The sequence below is a fragment of the Gymnodraco acuticeps genome, unplaced genomic scaffold, assembly GCF_902827175.1.
Source record: "Gymnodraco acuticeps unplaced genomic scaffold, fGymAcu1.1, whole genome shotgun sequence".
Lineage (NCBI taxonomy): Eukaryota > Metazoa > Chordata > Actinopteri > Perciformes > Bathydraconidae > Gymnodraco > Gymnodraco acuticeps.
The window spans coordinates 1,592,157-1,613,735 of NW_022990722.1; the positions used below are offsets into that span (position 1 = coordinate 1,592,157).

A 21,579-nucleotide genomic window follows, 5' to 3' on the forward strand; every position below is an offset into this window, starting at 1 on the left:
AGTACATAAACTAGACATCTGCAGGGGATAGGAGAGGAAGCATGTTGCAACATAAAACATCTGCATACAAACCACACAACTTTAAAAGAACACGCAGCTACCAAGAAACAATTTCTGTCTTCTTTTAATAACAAAACAACTGACAATATAAAAAAGTATGTGATAGCCATAATAAAATACTTAAACCGCTATGGCAACAAAAACATTCACTATTCTCTCAACATATCTTTATTTTTTAGCTTTTAATACAAACTATATTCACTACACTCTGCAACCTAAGTGGTAGAAAGTACATTTATGAGGCGTACAGCTACAGTACATAGCAATGTTTTAAGACAACCAAGACAAGGCATTGAGGTTGAGACTGTGCTACTCGGTTGGTCATCTGTTTTACAATATGATATCTGGCTCAATGTTGTGTGTACATTTAGGATTTAGACAAGGGCACATAAATAGATGTTGGGTTTTGCAGACATGCTCCACATGGAATAAAATACACTGAATCACTCCAAACATAAAGCCATGCTTCGGTTTTTAAGACTGGAACATAACATTTAGGATAGATTAGTTATTACATCATTATGTAACAAAATGGGAATTCATTAGTCATCCGTTAGCATAGCCCAGTCTTAGTAGAAGGTTAAATCTGTCTCCATATTTAGCTGGAAATGTCAGCAGTCACTAACATCCCAAAATAAGTGTTAAGAACTTAAATACTCCATACAAGGAATCTCAATTTCACATCATAGCCAGAAAACTATTTCTGTGTGTTATTACTAGAGCAAATGCAATAATGCTAAGTGTTGTCAGGGTCTTCCAGGATCACGTTCAGAAATGTCCACAGTCTATGAATTTGTTTTTTTCTCATTAACTGTTGAAGTTGGTCTCTAAGTTGGCCAGAGTTGGCAGTTACTATGAGAGGACATTTTAGACACTGGGAGTGGGCGGAGCCTGCTGAGGGTTGCTGGCCGTTGTGGGAGTGGCCTGTCGGGGAAGTGTGTACATGGCACCCAGGAACTGATCTGCGATGCGCCCGGCCTCCCGGAGCCCGCTGAGCAGGGCGCCGTGAACTGTAGCGGGGTAGTTCCTGATCGTGTGCTCTCCGGAGAAGAAGAGACGAGGAACAGGCTGAGAGGAAAAAGAAAGAAAAACACATTAAGATCTAAGTTGGATTGTTCCTAACGTAATAAGGGATGAAAAGAAAATAAGGGCGAAGTTGACAGAGGAAAAAGTGTGGTAGTCAACTGCCAGAACTCATCATCCAACACCTAAATATGACTCAATCAGCATGCCAACATCAAAACAGCGGGAAAAACATTTGTGTGGAGAAGAAACAGCTCTGCTTTGGTTTGGTTGAGTATTGTGGGCAGGCTGGGGTGCCTGTTCTCCTTCGCTTTCACACACACAATAAACTGACATTCTTACCCAAACACAAACTCAAGACTCAGGATTGTGTAAAATGTAAACACCAAAATCACAAGAAAACTCAAAGGCAATTTCTTTGAAACCATTCAAATGCCTTTATTGTAATAGTATAGTCGTGTAAGACCTAAAAACAAACGCCAACCTTTTACTTCTGACAAAGGCTTAATGCCGAAACGTCATCAAACATTAAAATGAAAGGCATGTTAATTGTTTTAAGGATGGTTCCTTGGAGTTGTCATTTTAGGTGACTGGATTCTGTGCAGTTTGAGTGCTCACCTGTGAGGCTCCTGGTATCGCAGGGCCAGGCGTGATGGGCTGTGCCATGAGGTCATAGTCGTTGCCCGAAGAACCTGCAGCAACGTACGAGTAGGAGCCGCGGGCCCAGGGGTCGGCACGCCAACGAGTGACCACGGTTTCCTTTGGCTGCAATGAGGAGAAAACAACAAAAAGGAGTTTCCATCATGATATTAGAGGGACATGTAAACAGCTGCAACACTGGCCTCCAAGCATATGATTTTATCAGATTTGAAACGCAAATGATTTATAATGACACATGGTTTGGATCCATATGCGCCTGCTGTGTAAAGTGGTGCTGGTTATGGCGATCAATTCAAGAACGGATTTGACATTCCAAAGATGCAACCAGAAAAAACACTAATGATGGATCATAAAAAATAAAACTCTCCGTTGTTTTTCTGTAAACAACAAACATAATTAACTGTATTTGAACAAAACTTCCAGCTATTTCGAATAGTGTGCTTTTGGGTAATAGACAATTGGTATGTGGACTTGTAAAAGGTGAAGAAAAGACAGACAATCAAATGTCATAGTAATGGCGATGCACTGATAATACTAGGCAGTGTGAGGCTGTTCATAGATGAGGCACAAATGTGTACCTGTGGCACAGCGCTGCTTCCAAATATTCCTTTGAGGATGGCCAGGCAGCGTCCAACGATCACGTCATCGCTGATGTTCTCCATGATGCCAGCGGCCTCACCAGCCATCAGAGCCAGTAATATCGGGGCTGAGAAGACAGAGGGCACAATTGGTTACCGGATATACAGGAAATACATCTTAATGCCACAACACCCTACAGTGTAAAGCTAAAAAAGGGATTTCTCACCTTTGTAGAGGTTCCAGAAGAGGAAGAGTTCGCCCCGACTTGCTGTGGTGGAGCCGACATGACCGAACAGGTTGACACTGGGATCCCAGAACACGCGGTCAAAACACAACACCACCTTCAGACAGGAGGGAGCACAAAAAAAGAGTCACAAAACAATCACAGTGCTGATTTTAATCAGAAGCTTCATTTCCTGTGGAGTAAATGTCAGTTCCATTTACTGCCATGGCTTTATGAGTTTTTAGAGAGGCGAAGTCCCTCCCCTTCCGGTGGACCTCCATGGGACCTTATTTTGGAAAAATCATGTATTGAAGTCAATGGAGAGAGAAATATTATCTTTTGATCCTGTTTGAATTGTGCAACGAATTACACATATGATGTTTGTCAATTGAAAAGATGATTTTGCAAGTCAAAAAAATAAAAATGTGTCGCAAAACTGTGCTCAATGAACTACAACTATGGTCTCGCACACGTCACCAACACCAAGATGGCCGTCACGTTAGCACATTTCACCTCTTTCTTTCAGAATGAAGTGAAAAGTATTAAAAGAGGTGAAAATCACTACAAGTCTGGCCATGTTGAGAACTGTACATACACACAAGGGGAGTTAGTCGGTTCCGTGAGAGCCAGCATGCGGGACCGGCTTTACAAGGTTTCGGTGAGTAACACGAGTGTAATGTGTAACGTTAATGTACGCGACTCTGGGATTTGTAGTCTTTCTAGTTGCGTATTTTTCATAGTCTTATATTTCAACAGTTTTACGACAAACTGTGACTTTTCATGGAAATGACTTTTCATGGAAATGACTTTTCATGGAAATGACTTTTCATGGAAATGACTTTTCAAGATTGACAAACAGCATATGTGTAATTCATGGCACAATTCAAACGGGATCGAAAGATACGTTTTCTCTCTCCATTGACTTCAATACATCATTTTTCAGAAATAAGGTCCCATGGGGCGGAAGTAGATGGGCGTGACTTCGCCACTCTATACTGTGTGAATGGGAGAGCGCCCTCTGCAGGAAAGATGGCATACTAGCAGCTCAGATTGCATAACAATGCAGTATTCTCCTCTGTGCTGCAGTAGAATTAGGAGATGAACCACTCTGCTGCAGATGATGCTCAGTAACAGAGATAGCGAGCTGGTGGGTCAGTAGTGACGCACAATGAGCACTCTGATCCGGTTACGCACAAACTGGGAAAAAGCACCTTTCATTTGCACGCCATCCAGCTTCAATTGCCCCCATCATTTACACATTGATAATTGCTCCCTTACATCCCACCCTCAATCCTACGTCTGAGCACAGATAACATCACTTAGGCACAGAAAACTACTAAATTCCAAATACTTGTTGTTTTTTTCCTCCTCTACCACTCAAGGTCAAGTTCCTAGCATAAGGACACTGCAACAGAAAGAGGAGGAGGAGGAGGACTCTAAGGAACAGAATGCTCACTCCTGCCAGAAGCACACTACATGATGTAAAACCTGACTGAAACAGCGTGACTCACAAGACTTTGCACTGGTCTGCACAAAATGTGGTACGTCACATTTGGCTCACATTTTCCTGTAGTAGGTGTGGGGGTTTAGTATTACAATCTATAGCACTAACTTATTGATTGTTCAGGGACATCTTAACTCATTTAGAATTTCGACAAATCAGAATGAGATGCTGTCATTTACTTCAAATGAGCAAATTAAGGAAACGATCTCAGTCTGACAAATTCTAAGCTCCATACCTTGTTGAGGTTGCCGAAGCCCATCCTCTGAATAGCAGCTGTCTTCCACTCGGGCAGAGGGGGAACAAACTGCACAGCAGGGGGCTGCTGCTTCAGCACCCCGAGAGGCAGGGTGCACAGCACAGCGTCACACTTGTATATGAAGGTCTGGGTCGTGGAGCGTGTGTTGACTGCTATCACCTCACAGCCTGGAGAAAGAACATTTGAAAAACAGTTTTACACACATTTCACATCCATATACTGTATACATCAAATATCAAATCCATAGTGAAACTTGTGGCCACATTTTGGCAGATGAACACGTACCAGAGGCCGTATACCGGACCTGCCGCACTGCTGTGTTCAGTTTGATGTCCAAGCCCTCAGCCAGGGCCACAGGAACACAAGAGTAGCCATTCCTTACAGTCAGGTGGCTGCCAGTGAACTCAAAGTCATCATCCTGTGGAGAAAAAAAGTACCTGTCACCGGTAGCACAATAACTTAAGAGGCCGTTGAAATACAAGACTGTTTTCAGGACAGTTATTAGGTTTCAAATGGGGACATGTATATACCTGATCCCAATGCTTGAGAGAAAGGGTGGAGAGGGGTGTAGCGTTGGCAAACTCCAAGTTGGCAAAGTGCCAGTCTAGGATCTGCCGATCCCTGGATGACAGGTAAACATCACTGTGGGAAAAAAAAGAATGCAAAGAAACACGTTGAGGTATTCTGACAGCTAATCACACTTCAGAGGGACAGGTTCAATCATGCACACGGTGAAAGAGCTTAACTCTAAGTGGTGCAAACGTAATAACACATACTGGGACACATAGCATTACCTTGAAACAAAACAAAAAATGCAAATTCCCAAAGGAGATACACAGGTAAACATCTGCTGCTAAGGGCTGCAGGGCTCCAACAAACAATTCTCTTCCATAACCATTAAGACTATTTTCACTTCAGGGCAAAAGGCAATGCTCTTTTCACATAGCCACTTAGCATAGCATAGTTGTGAGTGTAAGATGTCATTATTTAAAATATAAATAACAATTAAGTACATTTTTATAACTTGTATAAAGTCTTCTATCTAATACATTGTGACCAAATAAGAGTGTGATTTAACCATTAATCAAAATAGTGTTTGCATGCAGGGAAAAGAGGAGTAAACAAATACAGAAAAGATCAATTTCATTCTGGCATTGTCATAGAGTACGTATATGATACCAAATAAAAAGAGAAGGAGTAGCAGCTCGGGAGATTATGCTGAAACTTCAGGAGGATTTGTTACCTGGGTGGATTGGCCTCGAGCTCCTGCAGCTTCTCCTCCAGCTTCACCTGCGTCTCCACCAACTCATCGTACTCCTACACAGGGACAGAACACACAGCCGGATATAAAAAAAACATCTATGTAGCATTGATGCTTGAAATATGATTTTCCACATTAAATTCCAATGAAAACTAAGGACATCAAAAATCATTAAAAAATCAATTGAGAGAAAAAAACCTGTTAATTGTCTGGTATATTGCGTCAACTTCAACTCAAACTGATTTGAATGTTACAATATTACTACTATGCTAATCTTTTTTTATTATTATACACTTGAAATTATTTCAATCCTTAAAAAAAAATGTAATTTCGCCTGACACTGAATTGTAGTCAGACGTCAGGAGCTGGTGAGAACTTTAACTATGTGTGCTGCGTGCATTGCGTGTATGTGCAGTAGGTACGCACCCAGAGGGTTCAGGTCATGTAGAAAGGAGAAGCTGTTTTGACTGAGGGCTGACTCAACCTGTTCATCACTTCGCCACAATACAAACTATAGTCAATTCTGGTAATACCACCTACAACGCCAGGCCCCATCTCCACTGAGTCCAGTCTAAAAAATGTTACGTCCTTATGACGTCTACAAGCCAGCGAGCTGACATGGGAAAATATTACAAAGGGCAAGACTACTGGAAAGTATGCACAGCAAAAGCATTCTGACTCACCCTTAAATCTTGTTATATGGTGTAGCCATGCATGTCTTAAGCACACACACACATCCTTAAAAGGGTTCATTCTGTCTCGTTGAAAGTGTGTGTCTGTGTGTACATCCGCAGACATGTGATTCAAAGACTTGAAGTGGTTTCTCACACAGCGGATGGGTCGCAGACTAATTCAGCTCAGACACAGCTGTGTTTAAACCAACTAAAACCTCCCTCTAAAACACACATGTATCATTGGTGGAGGTGATTTATCTGAAGCAAAAATAAAACAGCAGCGCTCACTCTAATAATACATCCTACCGAGGCATTAAACCACTTAAACACAGCCTGTCTGGTTTACTTAGAGAGCCAGGCATCCACCCTGACCTAGAAGCCCATAAAACATCCATCACATTATAATACTGCTTCAAAAGAGTTGATCTTCGGAACAAATTCAACGCTTCTGTGTTGGATATTGTGGTGGGTGACCACTGGGCCTACAGGTACACTTAAAAATGGTTCCCCCTCAAGTAGTTTAAATTATGCCAAAGGAAAGCTATGAAAACCAGAAATACAGTTCAATAAGATGTAAACTACATTTCCTTTATGTTTTTCAGCCTAATATCGATCTGAAAGTGATGAAAACATCATAGAAATGTGTTCTGGGTAACAAGTCTGTATAACCTCCTACAGCTTTTAAATATGTGTTAAGATGTAAGGTGGTCTTTGATCTTCATTGTACCTTTTCTTTTCTTTTTATAATCTTTAATGTTTACATTTCTCTTTCTGCAACAGTCTTTGAGCTTACTTTGCAGTTTGCGGTGAGGTCACGGTTCTTGCTCTTCACCAGGAACTCAGCTGTGATATCTCTGGGGGGTTTGACGTCGCTGGCCTCTTTATGCTGCTGATGGAGCTCCTTCACCCGGTCCTTAGTGATCACCATCTAAAAAGGAGAGCAAAGAAAAGAGACGGAGGGAAAGAAAGTCATGAGAAGACGACGCAGATAAAGATGAGCCTCACATTTAAACTGTCTATTCTTTTTGTGTTTGAATGTTTTGTATGTCTGTTTTACATTAATGGTTGAATCTAGCAATCTTTACAATCATGAATCGCATGTATGCGTAACAAGTGACAGGAACATTATTTGCTATTATTTCCAGACTGGATGAATTAAAGGGTATAAAAATCATTCATTTGAATATCAGGAGCCTATTGCCCAAAATTGATTTACTTCGGATATGGGTTGTTCTACATAAACCTAAAATCATCACACTCTCTGAAACTTGGCTTAATAGTAACATTTCCGATAGTGAACTACAAATCACAAATTATTTGCTTTACAGATCCGATAGATGCAGCAGGGGTGGAGGTGTGGCTATTTATGTCTCCTCTGACCTTGTGACTGAGCTAATTGCTACTTCTACTTCTATAATTATTTTTCATGAAAATAAATGCTTAACTATTGGTAGCATCTATAGGCCACCTTCTTCACCTGCAGAGTCTTTTAACCATATAATTGACACTATCAACTCCATTTCCTGCGGAAATGAAATAATCTTGCTTGGTGATTTCAATAAAAATTGGTTGGATAAATCATCTGATAGAGAGAAAATACTTTTCAGTAGTCTAAATGTTAAACAGCTAATTAATGAGCCAACTCGTATCACTCTTAGAACCCAAACTCTGCTTGACTGGATACTGGTGTCACACCCTGACAGAATCTTAAAAGCTGGTGTCATGTCGGATTGCTTCAGCGATCATTCAATTGTTTATTGCGTATGGAAAATCAAATTAATTAAACTACCTCCAAAACTAGTCAAAATCAGACAATATAAAAAATGGAATGTTGATTTATTTATTAATGATGTTGTTGCCCTTAATTGGGACAGATTTCAACTAATACCTTTTGTACAAGATGCTTGGGATTTTCTGCATAAAGAGCTCACTGATGTCATGAACAAACATGCACCTGTGAGAACGGTTAAGGTCAAAGGTCAACATCTCCCTTGGATCAATTCTGAACTCATCAGTCTCTTTAGGGAAAGGGATAAAGCATGGTCGATATATCTTCATTCAAGAACTATAGCCGATTGGGAAGTATACAGACATCTCCGAAATCTGAGTAAAACCAAAACCCGAAATGCTAAATCCAACTACTATAAAGAATCTCTCACATTGGACTTTAAGAATCCCAAGCAATTTTGGACTAAAATTAAATCTATTTTAAATAAATCAGGTAAACATTCTATTAATAAAATAAGAACTGTTGATACAATAATTCATGACCCATTATCCATTGCCCAAATATTTAATCAGCATTTCGCTAATGTATGTTCCACACTACTATCTGACTCCTATTTGACGACTGGTATTTCTAATAGTAACTCATACTGCAACAGTTCTTTTTCTTTTAAGAAAATTCTACCACACGAAGTTCATAATGCTATCACAGAATTAAAAGTGGATGGCAGTGCAGGACTCGATGGTATAGAAAACAGGTTCATAAAACTGGCGTCCCATATTCTCATGTACCCACTTGCTGATTTGTTCAACCTGTCTTTGTCCACCTGTGAGTTGCCGACTATTTGGAAATGTGCACGCATCATTCCACTGCATAAAGGTGGTGATTTACTTGATACAAATAATTATAGACCAATCTCTATAATCTGCTCTATTTCCAAAGTTTTGGAGAAAATAATTTACATTATCTCAATACTTATAATATTGTATCTCTGGTTCAATCTGGTTTCAGGCCTAATCACTCCACAACAACTGCCCTACTTAAATGTACGAATGACTTGTACTCTGCTGCAGATGATGGTGAACTCACAGGTGCCATTTTTATTGACTTGACAAAAGCCTTTGATTTCGTTGATCGATATCTGCTCTTGGATAAACTTCACGGCATTGGCCTTTCTAATAATACAGTGTTATGGTTTAACTCGTACCTTCACAGTAGAAAGCAATGTGTGGTTGTTAATGGAAAACAGTCTGACCTGTTGATCCAACAAAAGGGTGTACCCCAAGGATCAACTCTGGGCCCACTTCTGTTCTCTATTTACATAAATGATTTATCTTCTTGTCTCATTAATTGTTGTACTCACCTTTATGCTGATGACACTGTCATATATACATCCAAATCAGATTTTTCACAAATTCAGATCTCTCTTCAATCGGATTTTAATATCTTACAGGACTGGCTATCACACAATAAACTACTGCTTAACAAAACATCTTATACCATGGTCTTTGGTACCAGGCAGAAGCTCAAATCCAAACCTAATGTAGTAATAACATGTAAGGATGGCACTTCTCTGCATAAAGTTGATAGCTTTAAATATCTTGGTGTATGGCTAGACTCTGAACTTTCATTTAAACTACATATAAAGCATGTAATACAAAAAGTCAATTACGGAATCAGTGTTTTACACCGCTCTCGCAATTGTTTTACGCTCAGTGTCCGAAAGAGAATTGCTTCTCAACTTATTCTTCCGATTATGGACTATTGTGATGTTGTCTACCAAAATGCACATAAATCAGATCTTGCTCCACTCAACATAGCCTACAATAGACTATGCAGATTTGTTCTTGGTTGTCCTTTCCGTACACATCACTGCACAATGTATAACCAACTTAAATGGCCTTCTTTAAATGTAAGAAGACACATGCATTGGCTTCAGCTGATATTTAAATGCATTTATCTTAACTATCCCCCTTATTTAAAGCAGTATTTTGTACCCTACTCACCAAATCATGAAGTTAGACATTCTGTTCAGATTTATTTCTCTGTCCCCTCTGCAAAAAAATTGATTGGCAGAAGAGCGTTCATGTTCAAAGCACCAACTGACTGGAATACTTTACCTGCTGCTATTAGATCTTTTGCATCATTGGGTATGTTTAAACATGCATTGTCATCTCACTTTCAACTGGTCTGTACTTGTTATTAATGAAACTGATATTGATGAAACTGATTTTCTTGACTGTCTCAAATTGTGATGATTGTATGCATTGCTTGAATTTTACTTAACAGACTGTATGTGGTTTGTCTTGTGTGTCATGTTTTGCATTTTGTCTTTTTGTTTATGTATGTCTGTAAGTTGTTGCTATTGTCGGACCCCCTTGAAAACGAGATGGTGCATCTCAAAGGGTTTATCCCAATCAATAAACATTTCTATATAATGAGCCTGCTTTTCCTCATAATGGCATTTTAGGACGGTCAGCAGCAATTTACAAAAAGTGCATACTGTCTTTAAGCTTTATTAGCAAATCAATCCCGCAAACATAGCTGACATAACAGCCAACAGATGTTTGCCAAAAGTAAACAGCAATTACATTTTGACAGTGAAATGTAGTCCCTTTAATCCCTTAATGACAAAACAATGGAAAATATAAAGTCATTCACCACTTTAGAAGATTTCCCTTTAAGTTGGATTAAAGAAAACGTTTATTTTCAAGTTGAAAAATATGGAAACTACTCATAGCCGTTTACCCAAAATTAGAATATTGTCTTTTTTTCTCCCCTCTTTACTACGAAATGTATTTAGGACTCCTGCAGCCTCACACTCTTGCATCATTGGGTTTGTTTAAACATGCATTGTTATCTCACTTTCAACTGGTCTGTACTTGTTATTAACTGATATTGATGAAACTGATTTGCTCGACTGTCTCAAATTGTAATGATTGTGTGCATTGCTTGAATTTCACTTAACAGACTATATGTGGTTTGTCTTGTGTGTCATGTTTTGCATTTTGTCTTTTTGTTTATGTATGTCTGTAAGTTGTTGCTATTGTCGGGACCCCCTTGAAAACGAGATGGTGCATCTCAAGGGGTTTATCCCAATGAATAAAAATGTCTATATACACAAGGACGTGTGCTCACCTTGTTTAGCTGATCCCGAAGATCTTCCTGAGTCTTTACGATCTTCTTCCAGTGTTCTATCTGCTCATCTTTGACATGCTTCTCCTGCAGCCTGAAAACACACACGAGATTAGCATTTGGAGTGTTTTTGTGTATTGGTATAAACGTCCTCCTTGGGTAAATGTACAGGATAAACCCATCACTATCTCCCGTGTGAGCTCATGTAGTGAACACCATACTCACTGGATGACCACCTCCAGGGCTTGTCCCAAAGAAACAGGCTTGTTGTTGAGGAAGTTAAAGTCCAGCTGGTGGCTGAGGAAGGAGGTGGCCTCCAGCAACCTGTTGAACTCCTGCTCCACCATCTCATCCTTCTCTTTTGGCACCTGGACACACACACATAATCACACAACAATCCATCAGTCACGCTAATGACAGCAGTAATGAATAAACAAAGGAACAGAAGGAAAACCATGCCAGATTCAAATAAAGCTTAAAAAATGATATTGATATGGCATTTATACATCACTATAATTCAACGTGTCATTTTTAATGTGTGATAAATGTGTTATGTTAATAGACCAATACTTACACTTGTGCATCGTTCACCCTTGAATAGTTCACCAAAGGATTACCATGGAGGAGGTTGAAGAGGGAAGAGGGGGGGGGGGGAGAGAGAACATATTCAGTAAACAACAGTTTAACCTTGAACGGGTTTGCACAAAAGTAAAACATGAACATTTAATTTGCCTTTTCCTGCGGAGGAGGAAACCAGTTACACATGATGATGCTTCAAGAGCCCTGCCGGCTAGTCCCCACTTCAATGGATTTGCCCCAAAGATGAACTTAAACATCCTACTACTGTGGCTGCCAGTTGACAGACAGAACACAAATGTGAGGGGAATATTTTCAATGTAATGGCATTAGGCAATATCTGGTGTCTGCTCTTACAGGAACTGAAGCTGTGGTTGATGACACGCATGGGGAAGCGGTAAAATGAGCGCGTCATTCTGTGTGTTTGTGGCTCGTGTAAAGCCAGATCCCTGCCTCAGGACAGGGCTTAGAGAATAGCTATAAACCCAAACACAGAGCATTCATATCCCGAGAGGAAACAACTGTGCATAAGTAAACATCTTCTCTTAAAGGAAGTAGACAACACACGGTCCTGGTTAACCATGTATAATGCAGCTAAAGCCAGCGGTTAGCTGTTTGATCATAGCTACAATGTCGTAAGCAGACATTTTTCAGGAATCAGAAAATTAAGTATTTTTGCAATGTCTGTTCATATTTAGCCCCTAAGGAGGTATCCCTGGATTCTACTTAGTGTGAGAGCCTGCAGAAGAGCTTTGCTGTGTAATGGAACTGATAAATACATGTTGTTATACTCACAGCCTGGCCATTTGCTTCATACAGTGGACACTTCTGTTTGATCTTGGCCAGCTCCATGTTCACCTGCTTGCTGATCACTGCCATGGGGTTCCCTCCTGAACAAGCACACAAGCACACAGTTGACATTGACACAACGTAAACATGGACAATGTCACCCTCTACAGGTAGGTGTCAGTAACTGTTGAATTGCATTCGAGGAATATGCAACTGCTTCTTATTTTGCATGAATAATATGTCACTAGATAATGAAGATTTATAGGAAAAGTAAAAAATAAGAAAATTAATGACCGGCTTACTTTTAATGCAAGGTAAACATCCGTTATTATTTATTTGTATTTAACTTACTATCAGGGACTTTTTCTGACTGCCAATCTATACCAAGGACTTCCTTAGAAATGTAGCTTGACAGTCATTGTTTAGATTTTAAGGAAGTTTTGGCATGTTACTGTTGTGATTGACTTCTGTATTTACAATTAAAAGAATATCAGAATCTTACCCAGCCCTGTCACCACCATGGCCCCCAGATCAGCGACATAATTGCCCTTCCTAAATGTTGCCACTCTGCCTCCAACACGGTCCTGCAAGGAAAAAGCGAGGATAGTAAAGGTCACTCAACTTGTTAAACCATTTGTATTTGTTATGCACCAATCTTACAATGCGATCAATTGCGAGAATACAGTAAATGTTTTAATGATTGAATGATGTATACCAAAGCTTGTTAAGAAGATGTTACAAAACCACCTAATACCTGAAATAAAACATTGATAGAAACCCTGTTGGTGACCTACCCTGGCCTCCAGTACTGTAACATCCATCCCGAAGCTCTGCAGCTGCCTGGCTGCAGCGAGGCCAGACACACCTCCACCAATGACTATAACCTTCCCGGTCTTCTTAGCTGCAACAACAAGCAGGGAGTACATTAAGAGGGTATTCTTACACTACTGACCATTCCCAGGTCAATGTCTCTGAAGGATTTAGTTTACAAGAGTGAACTTACTGGGTAATGGCTTGACCCTCTTGTAAATGCCAAAGTTAACGAGACCATGCCGTTCTAAGTAGCTGTGTATCCTGTGGACCAGCACAGCATCACCTGAAAGGAAAGCAACATCTCATCAAATCTCAATTTATGTGTAACAACAATATTCTTACAAAAAGAAAGAGAAATAAAAGTTACAATTCAATTCCAATATAAATGACTCACTGTTGTACGGAGCTTCAAGCTGTTGTGCAGTGGCCTCAAAGGTCAGCTGGATTTTAGGGTTGTCCAGCCACAGTTGGAGCTGTTTGAAGTTAAGATGAATTAAGAAAAAGTAGTACATAGGTTTAAAAGCATAATAACATAGTCCTTCTTTTTTTAGTCATGCGTTTATCCCAGTGCTTACCGTTCGGTTGCGGATGAAGAGGAAGACCTTCTGAGTCTGCTGGGGTCCGCTGATGATGTCAGGGAAGCAGGCTGCCTCCTGGGATGTCATACGGTCATGAGGAAGACGGCTCTGGAAAGCAGCCCCTTCTACACCTTAACAAGAAAATACATATAACCATACTATTAACATCATTAGGTGTCATTAAGGATTCATTTAGGACCAAAATATGGAGATATAATATGCGGTGAGCTGCTACATTAAGCCCAAAACTAGGCAATTATCAGACTGTGAAAAACAAAGCCTATTACATTTAGTTTCTTTCCTCTGTTTTATGCCACTGCTTTGATATGATGCATCATATTGAAGACTCACCAGATGGCTCCTCTGGTTCACTGTCGTTCTCCTCCTCTGGTGGTGGAGGTGGTGGAGGGATTACTTGCTTCCTCTCTTTCTCTGCCTTGGCATTCCTCTCTTCCTCTGAGTAATATTCATCTTCCGACAGATTGGCCAGGCTTTCGTCCATCTCACGGTATTCCACCTGCTACGTTAGGCACAATAAAAGCAACATTAAAACCGGCTTTGCCATGGATTGGTCGGTGAGCTCCCACATCACCCCAAAACCTTTCTGGGTATAAGTACAATTCACTATTAATATCACACCGATTAGATTATCAATCAATCAACAACTTTATTAATCCCGCAAGGGGCAATTGGTTATGAGAATCTTATGTCATGTACACAGGCAGGAACATACAGGAATAAAGCACACAGATACACCTGGGAGCCTGGATGTGGATCATTCCAATATACACGATAAATAGTTCATAGCATCACAATAAATAAATAAATAAATAAATAATCAAGTTAAAAGAACCTATCAAGAATTTAAAAGTTTGTGTGCAGAGGGGATAAATGATTTTGAAAAGAGCGATGAGAAATTACCTGTTGTGCATTTCCACTGGGGCACATATAGAAAGTAGGAACTTATGACGTTAGGTAGATAGCAATATGGCACGTAATGTTTAAATTATGTTTAAAGCAAACAAATGGTACATACAATACAATACCATGAATTTTTCACTGCCATAAAATACCCTTTTATTTATTTTTTTAATTGTCATTTTTCACCATCATCAGTTTTGGCAGCATGGAAGAAGGAGAACCCTTAGATATTTACTTTCGCTCGCTTGCGACGACTCGTTCTGCGAACTTCAGCTGCGTCTTGCTCTGCTCCCCCGGGGCCTGCTTGGTGAGGCACAGGGGCTCCTCCAGGCTCCCCACTAGGAGAGGACCTTTCCTTTTTCTTTACATCCATAGGGCCTGCCGCAGAGACAGATGGACCAGTCTGGGCATCAGCAAGGCCGACCCTTTCCGCTCCCGCAGCTCCCGCAGAAGACGATGTGGAAGAGGAAGAGGAGCCAGCATCTGACTTCTTGCTAGACAGCATCATAGATGATGTTGGAGGCCTCTCCTGAAGAAAGAGGGAACCACATTTTTAGGGAAAAAAACATAATGGAACAAACAACAGCACACATTGTGTTTTTGAAGGGATACGGTTTATTTGAATTTTCCAAAAATAAATTTTTAAAAAAGACATCAAACTATTATTTATAAAAAGATGAAAATGATGAAGTGTAGGCTTTGAGTGCTGGAAAAAATAAATTTAAAAAAAGAACCTTTTAAACATTCCCAAATGTGAGTGAAAGCCTACGAAATGGTAATTTCACTGACTTACAAGTGGTTTTCACATAAATTAATAACTCACTAAACATTGTTTACACCCCATAAGTCTACTGGTCACTTGCTTTGCGGGGCAGTGAATGCACCTGCATCAAAAGGCTAACCACCACCAAATACTCCCTGGCTTTGGGAGATGCTTCCCCCAAAAATGGCACATTTGCATCACTACATGTTTAAAGATACGTCAGCTAACAGTGTATGAATGTCATGATTTATGAAATGAGGGCTCCATGGTAATAATAACCTTTTCCTGTTTTACCCATTTCTCCGGGCACCTGGTAATATCCATTCAAACACTAAAAAGAAATGAAGACAGAACCAGAAATATGGTTACGAACAGGACCAACTTTACAATCACATTGAAATCAAGCGATACCTGTTTGAAAATGGGTTAGCAAATATCATCTGAACAAGACCATCAGATAAAAGGAGTAGCTCATTGCTTTATCAGGACTCAGCCAATTGAGGTTACTCACTCGAAAACAACTTTAAAAAGCTGAATGCGTAATGAACCCGGGTGTTTTATTAGTAACTTGAAAAAGACAGTCATCTGGTAATGGTACAAATCTCAACCTGTCGTTCAATGGACAGCTTCCCCCCCCCATCTATGTATATACTCGCATTTTAGACTCTGTTACTAACTGTACATCTGTAGACTTGGTATGTCTTAAATGTCCGGTTAGGATGTATTAGAACGAAATCTAAAATGAAAATTGTAAATAAGCAATCTGTATGTAAAAAACCACCTGTATGTAAATTGTAAATAAGCCATCTGTATGTCAAATATGTCTTATATGTCTTAAATGACATGATGAATTGGAAATGGGGGGACCCTGATGTAAACAAGACGAAAGTCTTTCTCTGGTCTGCATCCCCTTAACAATTGTATGTTTTGAGCTGTACTGTACTGTACCCAATATACAAGCTGTTAATAAACTTTTCAATCAATCAATCAATCAATCTTGTGCCGAGAGCGTTTGTAGTTGCTAGATATCAGTCCTGGTCAAATTGACTTTGTTAGCTAGCAAGTCAACTGCAAAGCTAGCAACAGAATGCTAGCTAAGCTATTAACGTTAGCTAGCGTTGGCTAACGGTAGTTTTGTTCTAGACAGGGACTAGTATACAAGACAGATCAATAACAGATTACATTTATTTGTATGGGATTCCAACAAGGGCTGTACTGCAAACATGGATTTGGTCAATTCTTAATGATTCTCTTTTCACATCTATATTGCGAGACCATGCCATGTTAGCTAACGCCGCTAACAATGAGACATGGCTAGCTGCACTACTGGCACAGTAGCAGGTGCGACCTAGTGAAAAACAAAGCACCGGCTTCGCTTTTGATGAGATTTGCGTTTATTAACTGAACGAATCGGTAGGCAGACTTCCTTTCACCATGCATCATCGTTGCTTTTAACGTAAAGGTAAGCAATACATATTTAAATTATTAATATTACCTCTCAGTCCTCCGAAAATGTCAACACAAAGACGGCAGAGTAGTAGGACTCCTTTCAATGAACTCTTCCGTGATTGGTCGACCGAAAACGTTACCCAATACCTCCCTACAAAATGATTGATCAAAACAAACGTCCATCAATAAGTAGGCGGGTATTTAACACTTAAAACTGCTGCATTGGATCTACTTTAGTATAAACATGCCAAAAAAACATAATTCAATTTATTTTTGGTATGAAAGTAAAACAAACGTTTTTTTAAAGTTTTTTGTGGCAAATTGGGATTTGTCTGCCCCACTTGTCTTCCGTTAATGTAAAATAACAAAAAGAAGCTCTGCACACAAACTGACGTCATTCTGGAAGAAGAACAGGATGGGCAGGGGGGCGGGGGCGGGGGTGGGGGTGGGGCTAGACAGGTAAAGGTGAGCTTGTGTCGCGCCTATACGGGAAGGCATTCCGACTTTTTGTTGACCCCTTTGTTGTACCATTTTGAGCCGACTGAATGTAAGTAATACTTTAAATCCTGAAGTAAATGTGTTTGTGTGTGAATTTTACTATCAGAATGAGTTTTACAGTGAGCGAAAAGTCTGTCTCTGTGTTGCTTGCGGCTACTCACTGTGTTGTTGAAAGGAGATGGTTGGGAGTTAAAATTCAAGATTTTTCTGTGTGATATGAAGCGCCTTTCGGGGTGAGGTGTGCTGTTTTAGTAAATACGCTATATAATTGCTGTGTGAAATCTGTAAGTCTCTGTCAGGACAGGTAAAATAGTGGCTCATTCATGTAGATTTTACAGGGAGTGTTTCTTATGTTTGCCATGGCCATTGTATTATACTAAGAGTATGATACCATGAAGGCCTTGTACAAACATTCACAAGTTGGTGAGCTGTTTTTGTCTACCCAACAGAATCAAAAATGGTGAAGGAAGAAAAGGAAATAGCCAACCGGCCTGACAACACAGCCTTCACCCAGCAGAGGCTTCCTGCATGGCAGCCCATGCTCTCCGCTGGCATTGTCATCCCAGGGTTTGTCCTCATCGGCCTGGCATTCATTGGCATTGGTGTTGCTCTCTTTGTCACTTCAAGAAACATCACGGTTTTGGAGGTATGACCTAAATAAGTTAGTTTGCATGCTTATATCATCAGCAAGAAGACAAGAAGTATAAGACAACGTTACACATCCAGATGGTTGATGTGAACAAACCACAAGCTGAATCAAGGTTTTTCAGAATTGTTAAGTATTAAAATGACATGCATTCAATCTGTAAACTGCTCACCGACTTGTCGTTTGTAAGTAATATTGTACTGAATTAAGCGAGGTGTGGTGTAACATCGGATGGATAGGTGTTGTAGCCATCACTAATTAAAGCCTTTCTTGTTCTTTATCACAGATTGACTACACTGGTCTTGAGAAAGATTCACCATGCTTCAAGTGCTCAAACACAGATGTCAAGAACTGTGTGTGCAACCTGGTCTTCTCCATTGACAGTCTCTTTGAGGTTGTATTGGAGTTTTGCAATATAACATTCACACATATACACACAATGATGAAGTTCAACTGACCCATGGATGTCCTTTTTGATTCTCCTTTCCTCCACAGGGACCCGTGTTCTTTTATTATGGTTTGTCAAACTACTTCCAGAATTACAGAAAGTATGCTGCGTCCAGAGATGATGAACAGCTGTCTGGAGACTTGGATGCCTTTGCTGTGAGTTTAAAGAAATTGGAAAAAAAACAATAACAATGTTTTCTCAATTTCAATTTGGTTGAACATATGGGAACGATTCATATTTTTAGCATTGAATATGTTTGTAGCCATGCTGTTGCCCATCTGAATTACCAAGAAAGATTTTTAGATATATTTGAGAAATAAAAAACTATGTTTTGTCTCTTGAAGGCTCCCAGTGACAGCTGTTCACCCTATGATTATAACAGCAACGATAAGCCAATTGTACCCTGTGGAGCAATCGCAAACAGCATGTTCAATGGTATGTGAGGCAATCCATTAAGTCTAAAGTTCATTGACTGTATTATGGATGTATTAATTATTGTTTTTGTTTTTTAAAGACACTTTCGTGCTGTATAGGGTCGTCAATGGTGCAAATAAGCTGGTGCCCTTGGATGGAAAAGGGATTGCTTGGTGGACAGACTACAACGTCAAGTTCCGAAACCCCAGTGTGACACCTCTGAAGAATGCATTCAACAGTAATAACTTTCTTTATTGTAAAGCACTGTGTATTCTGTTGAAATCGTAATATTATTTGAAAATATAATGTAAGAAAACATGATGGCTGATTTATATTTGTCTTCCAGATACTGTAAAACCCATATTTTGGCCCAAGCCCGCTTACCAGTTGGACACCTCAGACCCTGCTAACAACGGCTTCATCAATCAAGATTTCCTGGTGTGGATGAGGAGAGCCGCCCTGCCAGATTTCAGAAAGCTGTATCGACGAATCACCGACGGGGAATATGCAAAGGGTCTCCCAGCTGGAAACTACTCTCTTACAATCGCCTACAGTATCCTTTTTATGAATACTACAGATTTTGGTACTTGGAGGTAAGAGTAATATTGTTAGTCCTGGGTTCAAGGATTAAACTAGGCATTTTTAACTTGAATATTTTAACCATCACACAAATCAGTATTAAAAAATGTCACCTTTCAGTGACAGAACAAGAATTTGCTAATGCAATTTCATTCAGCGAATATAACAAATTAATCCCCTGAGGAGTGTGATATTATTAAGGGTATGTAAAAGAGGACACTTATTTCTTGTTTAAAACCGTTTTAGCCTGGTTTAAACTCCTCGTGATTAGGTTTCATGCATTAACCAAGATCATCTACTGTATGTGGTTAGAGGAGTTTTACAATGTTCCATCAACGTGAACATATTTACAAGGCTTCAAGTCAAGTAAAGGTGTGAGCCATTGTTCAGCCATGTTTTCAAATCAAATCAAGTTTTATTTATTTATAAACGATTTTTGGTCGAGCCAAAGTGCTGTACATAAAATAAAAATAGCCTACAGTAGAGACACTTTACAGCAATTACAACAGCACAGATTGTTCAGAATATCAGTATGAGAAAACGACACCCTCTATCCTTATGTTGTTTTGTGTCATGTTACATCAACAGCAGCAGCAGCAGATTGGTCTAACTTGTTTGACCTGTTGGGTGTGGTTCACCTTTACCCTGAGCAGAGTTAACACAATGACTCAGGACATCCTTGATTTAAAAAAACAAACAAAAAACCCACAAAAAACAGTCAAATATTTTGACCTAAGTAAATGTGCTAGGCAAATAATTGTCTCATGATTGATTTCCATCAACCTGAAGCCTATGAAGGCCTATTGAAATACCTCAAACAGACCATAGCAATGTGTTTCCAAGTTAAACATCCTTTTAAAACATTTAAATACTTATGTATAGTTGTGTGTACAATTTTGCTTACCATTTTAATGTAAACCAGAGAAAGTTTATAGGTAGGTTTCTTTACTCGTTCAGGCAGCCATTGCTCTGATAGATTATACAGTGCAAGAATGTTTAGCGTCTGCTATTTTGACTTAGATATATTGGTGAAATGGGAGTCCCAAAAAAAAACGAAAAACCCGGCAAGTCTAATGGGTTGATACTGAATGTGTTAAACGTGCAAAAACCTCTGGTTTTAAATCATAGTATCTCAAAGGGGTTTTGTAAATTGAATTCTAACAGGAAAAAGTTGTCTCAATGTCACTTTGTCGATTGTGCGTTTCCTTTTTTTCTGTATATCCTTAACATTTTGTCCCCAGACTATCCCGTTCAGAGCTTCGACGGGAGAAAGAAGGTGGTGTTCAGCAACGTGTCCTGGATGGGTGGAAAGAATGAGTTCCTCGGCATTGCCTACCTTGTTGTTGGTTCATTGTGCGTCTTGATGTCCATTGTCATGCTCATTGTCTATGCTAAATTCAAGTTTCCTGAGGAAGACTGAGTGCCTGGTGGGTGCAATGGTTTGCCTACTTAATCAAAATGTTTCCCTTTTTACTCAATGGGTCGATGAAAGCACAGTGCAGTGCTCACACAAAAGTTGGAGCGTACCCCCCCCCCCCCCCTCTGAGCATGCAAGTCTGTTGATACATTTTTTTTAGGCAAGCCTTGACACTGGAGTTTCCCTGCGACTGCAAGACATAATAATATCCAATATGGTTATGTTGTGTATATATTGATATTAAGTTAAAAACAATGCAATGTCAGCTAGCCTTCATTAAAAGTAGAACAGCTGAACGGGGTGGGTTATTTGTCGTTACTTAATGAGCTGCCTCCTCATCTTAGGTCAGTAACAATATATTAAAGCCATAAACTGTTTGATAAGCCATATAATACAGACAATAATTGATTTTGTGACAGCTGTGACGTTTAGCTTAGCAATAGTGCTGTTAATTATGGGAATATTAACTCAGGTATCTGGTGCACAGGCATGCAAGCCAATGTTGTAACTCTTAATGTGGTTCTAAGATTTTACTTCATGTTTCTATTTATTTAATAAAATGTCTTTAAAACAATTCCTCTGTCTTA

The 21,579-nt window shown here is 39.7% G+C and overlaps 2 protein-coding genes across 3 annotated transcripts; one reads left to right on the plus strand and one right to left on the minus strand.

The window, feature by feature from the left end:
* Nucleotides 1–98: 98 nt before the first annotated feature.
* On the minus strand, nucleotides 99–17,146 carry kdm1a (lysine (K)-specific demethylase 1a). 2 transcript variants are annotated; one of them, XM_034231713.1, is made up of 22 exons: nucleotides 17,037–17,146; nucleotides 15,821–15,872; nucleotides 15,014–15,307; nucleotides 14,209–14,377; nucleotides 13,855–13,988; nucleotides 13,674–13,752; nucleotides 13,470–13,562; nucleotides 13,261–13,367; nucleotides 12,969–13,050; nucleotides 12,473–12,567; nucleotides 11,676–11,693; nucleotides 11,327–11,469; nucleotides 11,105–11,195; nucleotides 7,034–7,168; nucleotides 5,549–5,622; nucleotides 4,836–4,947; nucleotides 4,591–4,723; nucleotides 4,285–4,472; nucleotides 2,549–2,663; nucleotides 2,322–2,449; nucleotides 1,702–1,848; nucleotides 928–1,128 (listed from the first exon to the last, which is right to left on the minus strand). In XM_034231713.1, exons 2-22 carry the CDS (start codon nucleotides 15,863–15,865, stop codon nucleotides 928–930), a joined length of 2,583 nt encoding a protein of 860 aa, XP_034087604.1. In that variant the 5' UTR covers nucleotides 15,866–15,872; nucleotides 17,037–17,146. The 2 variants fall into 2 exon arrangements, with proteins under 2 accessions (XP_034087605.1, XP_034087604.1); XM_034231714.1 differs by lacking the exon at nucleotides 17,037–17,146 and having other exon boundaries at nucleotides 99–1,128; nucleotides 15,821–15,865.
* Nucleotides 17,147–17,377: 231 nt separating this feature from the next.
* Nucleotides 17,378–21,566, plus strand: tmem30b (transmembrane protein 30B). Its single transcript, XM_034231716.1, has 8 exons — nucleotides 17,378–17,537; nucleotides 17,938–18,134; nucleotides 18,421–18,528; nucleotides 18,630–18,737; nucleotides 18,927–19,017; nucleotides 19,097–19,234; nucleotides 19,343–19,549; nucleotides 20,817–21,566. Exons 2-8 carry the CDS (start codon nucleotides 17,946–17,948, stop codon nucleotides 20,993–20,995), a joined length of 1,020 nt encoding a protein of 339 aa, XP_034087607.1. The 5' UTR covers nucleotides 17,378–17,537; nucleotides 17,938–17,945; the 3' UTR covers nucleotides 20,996–21,566.
* The last annotated feature ends 13 nt before the right edge of the window (nucleotides 21,567–21,579 follow it).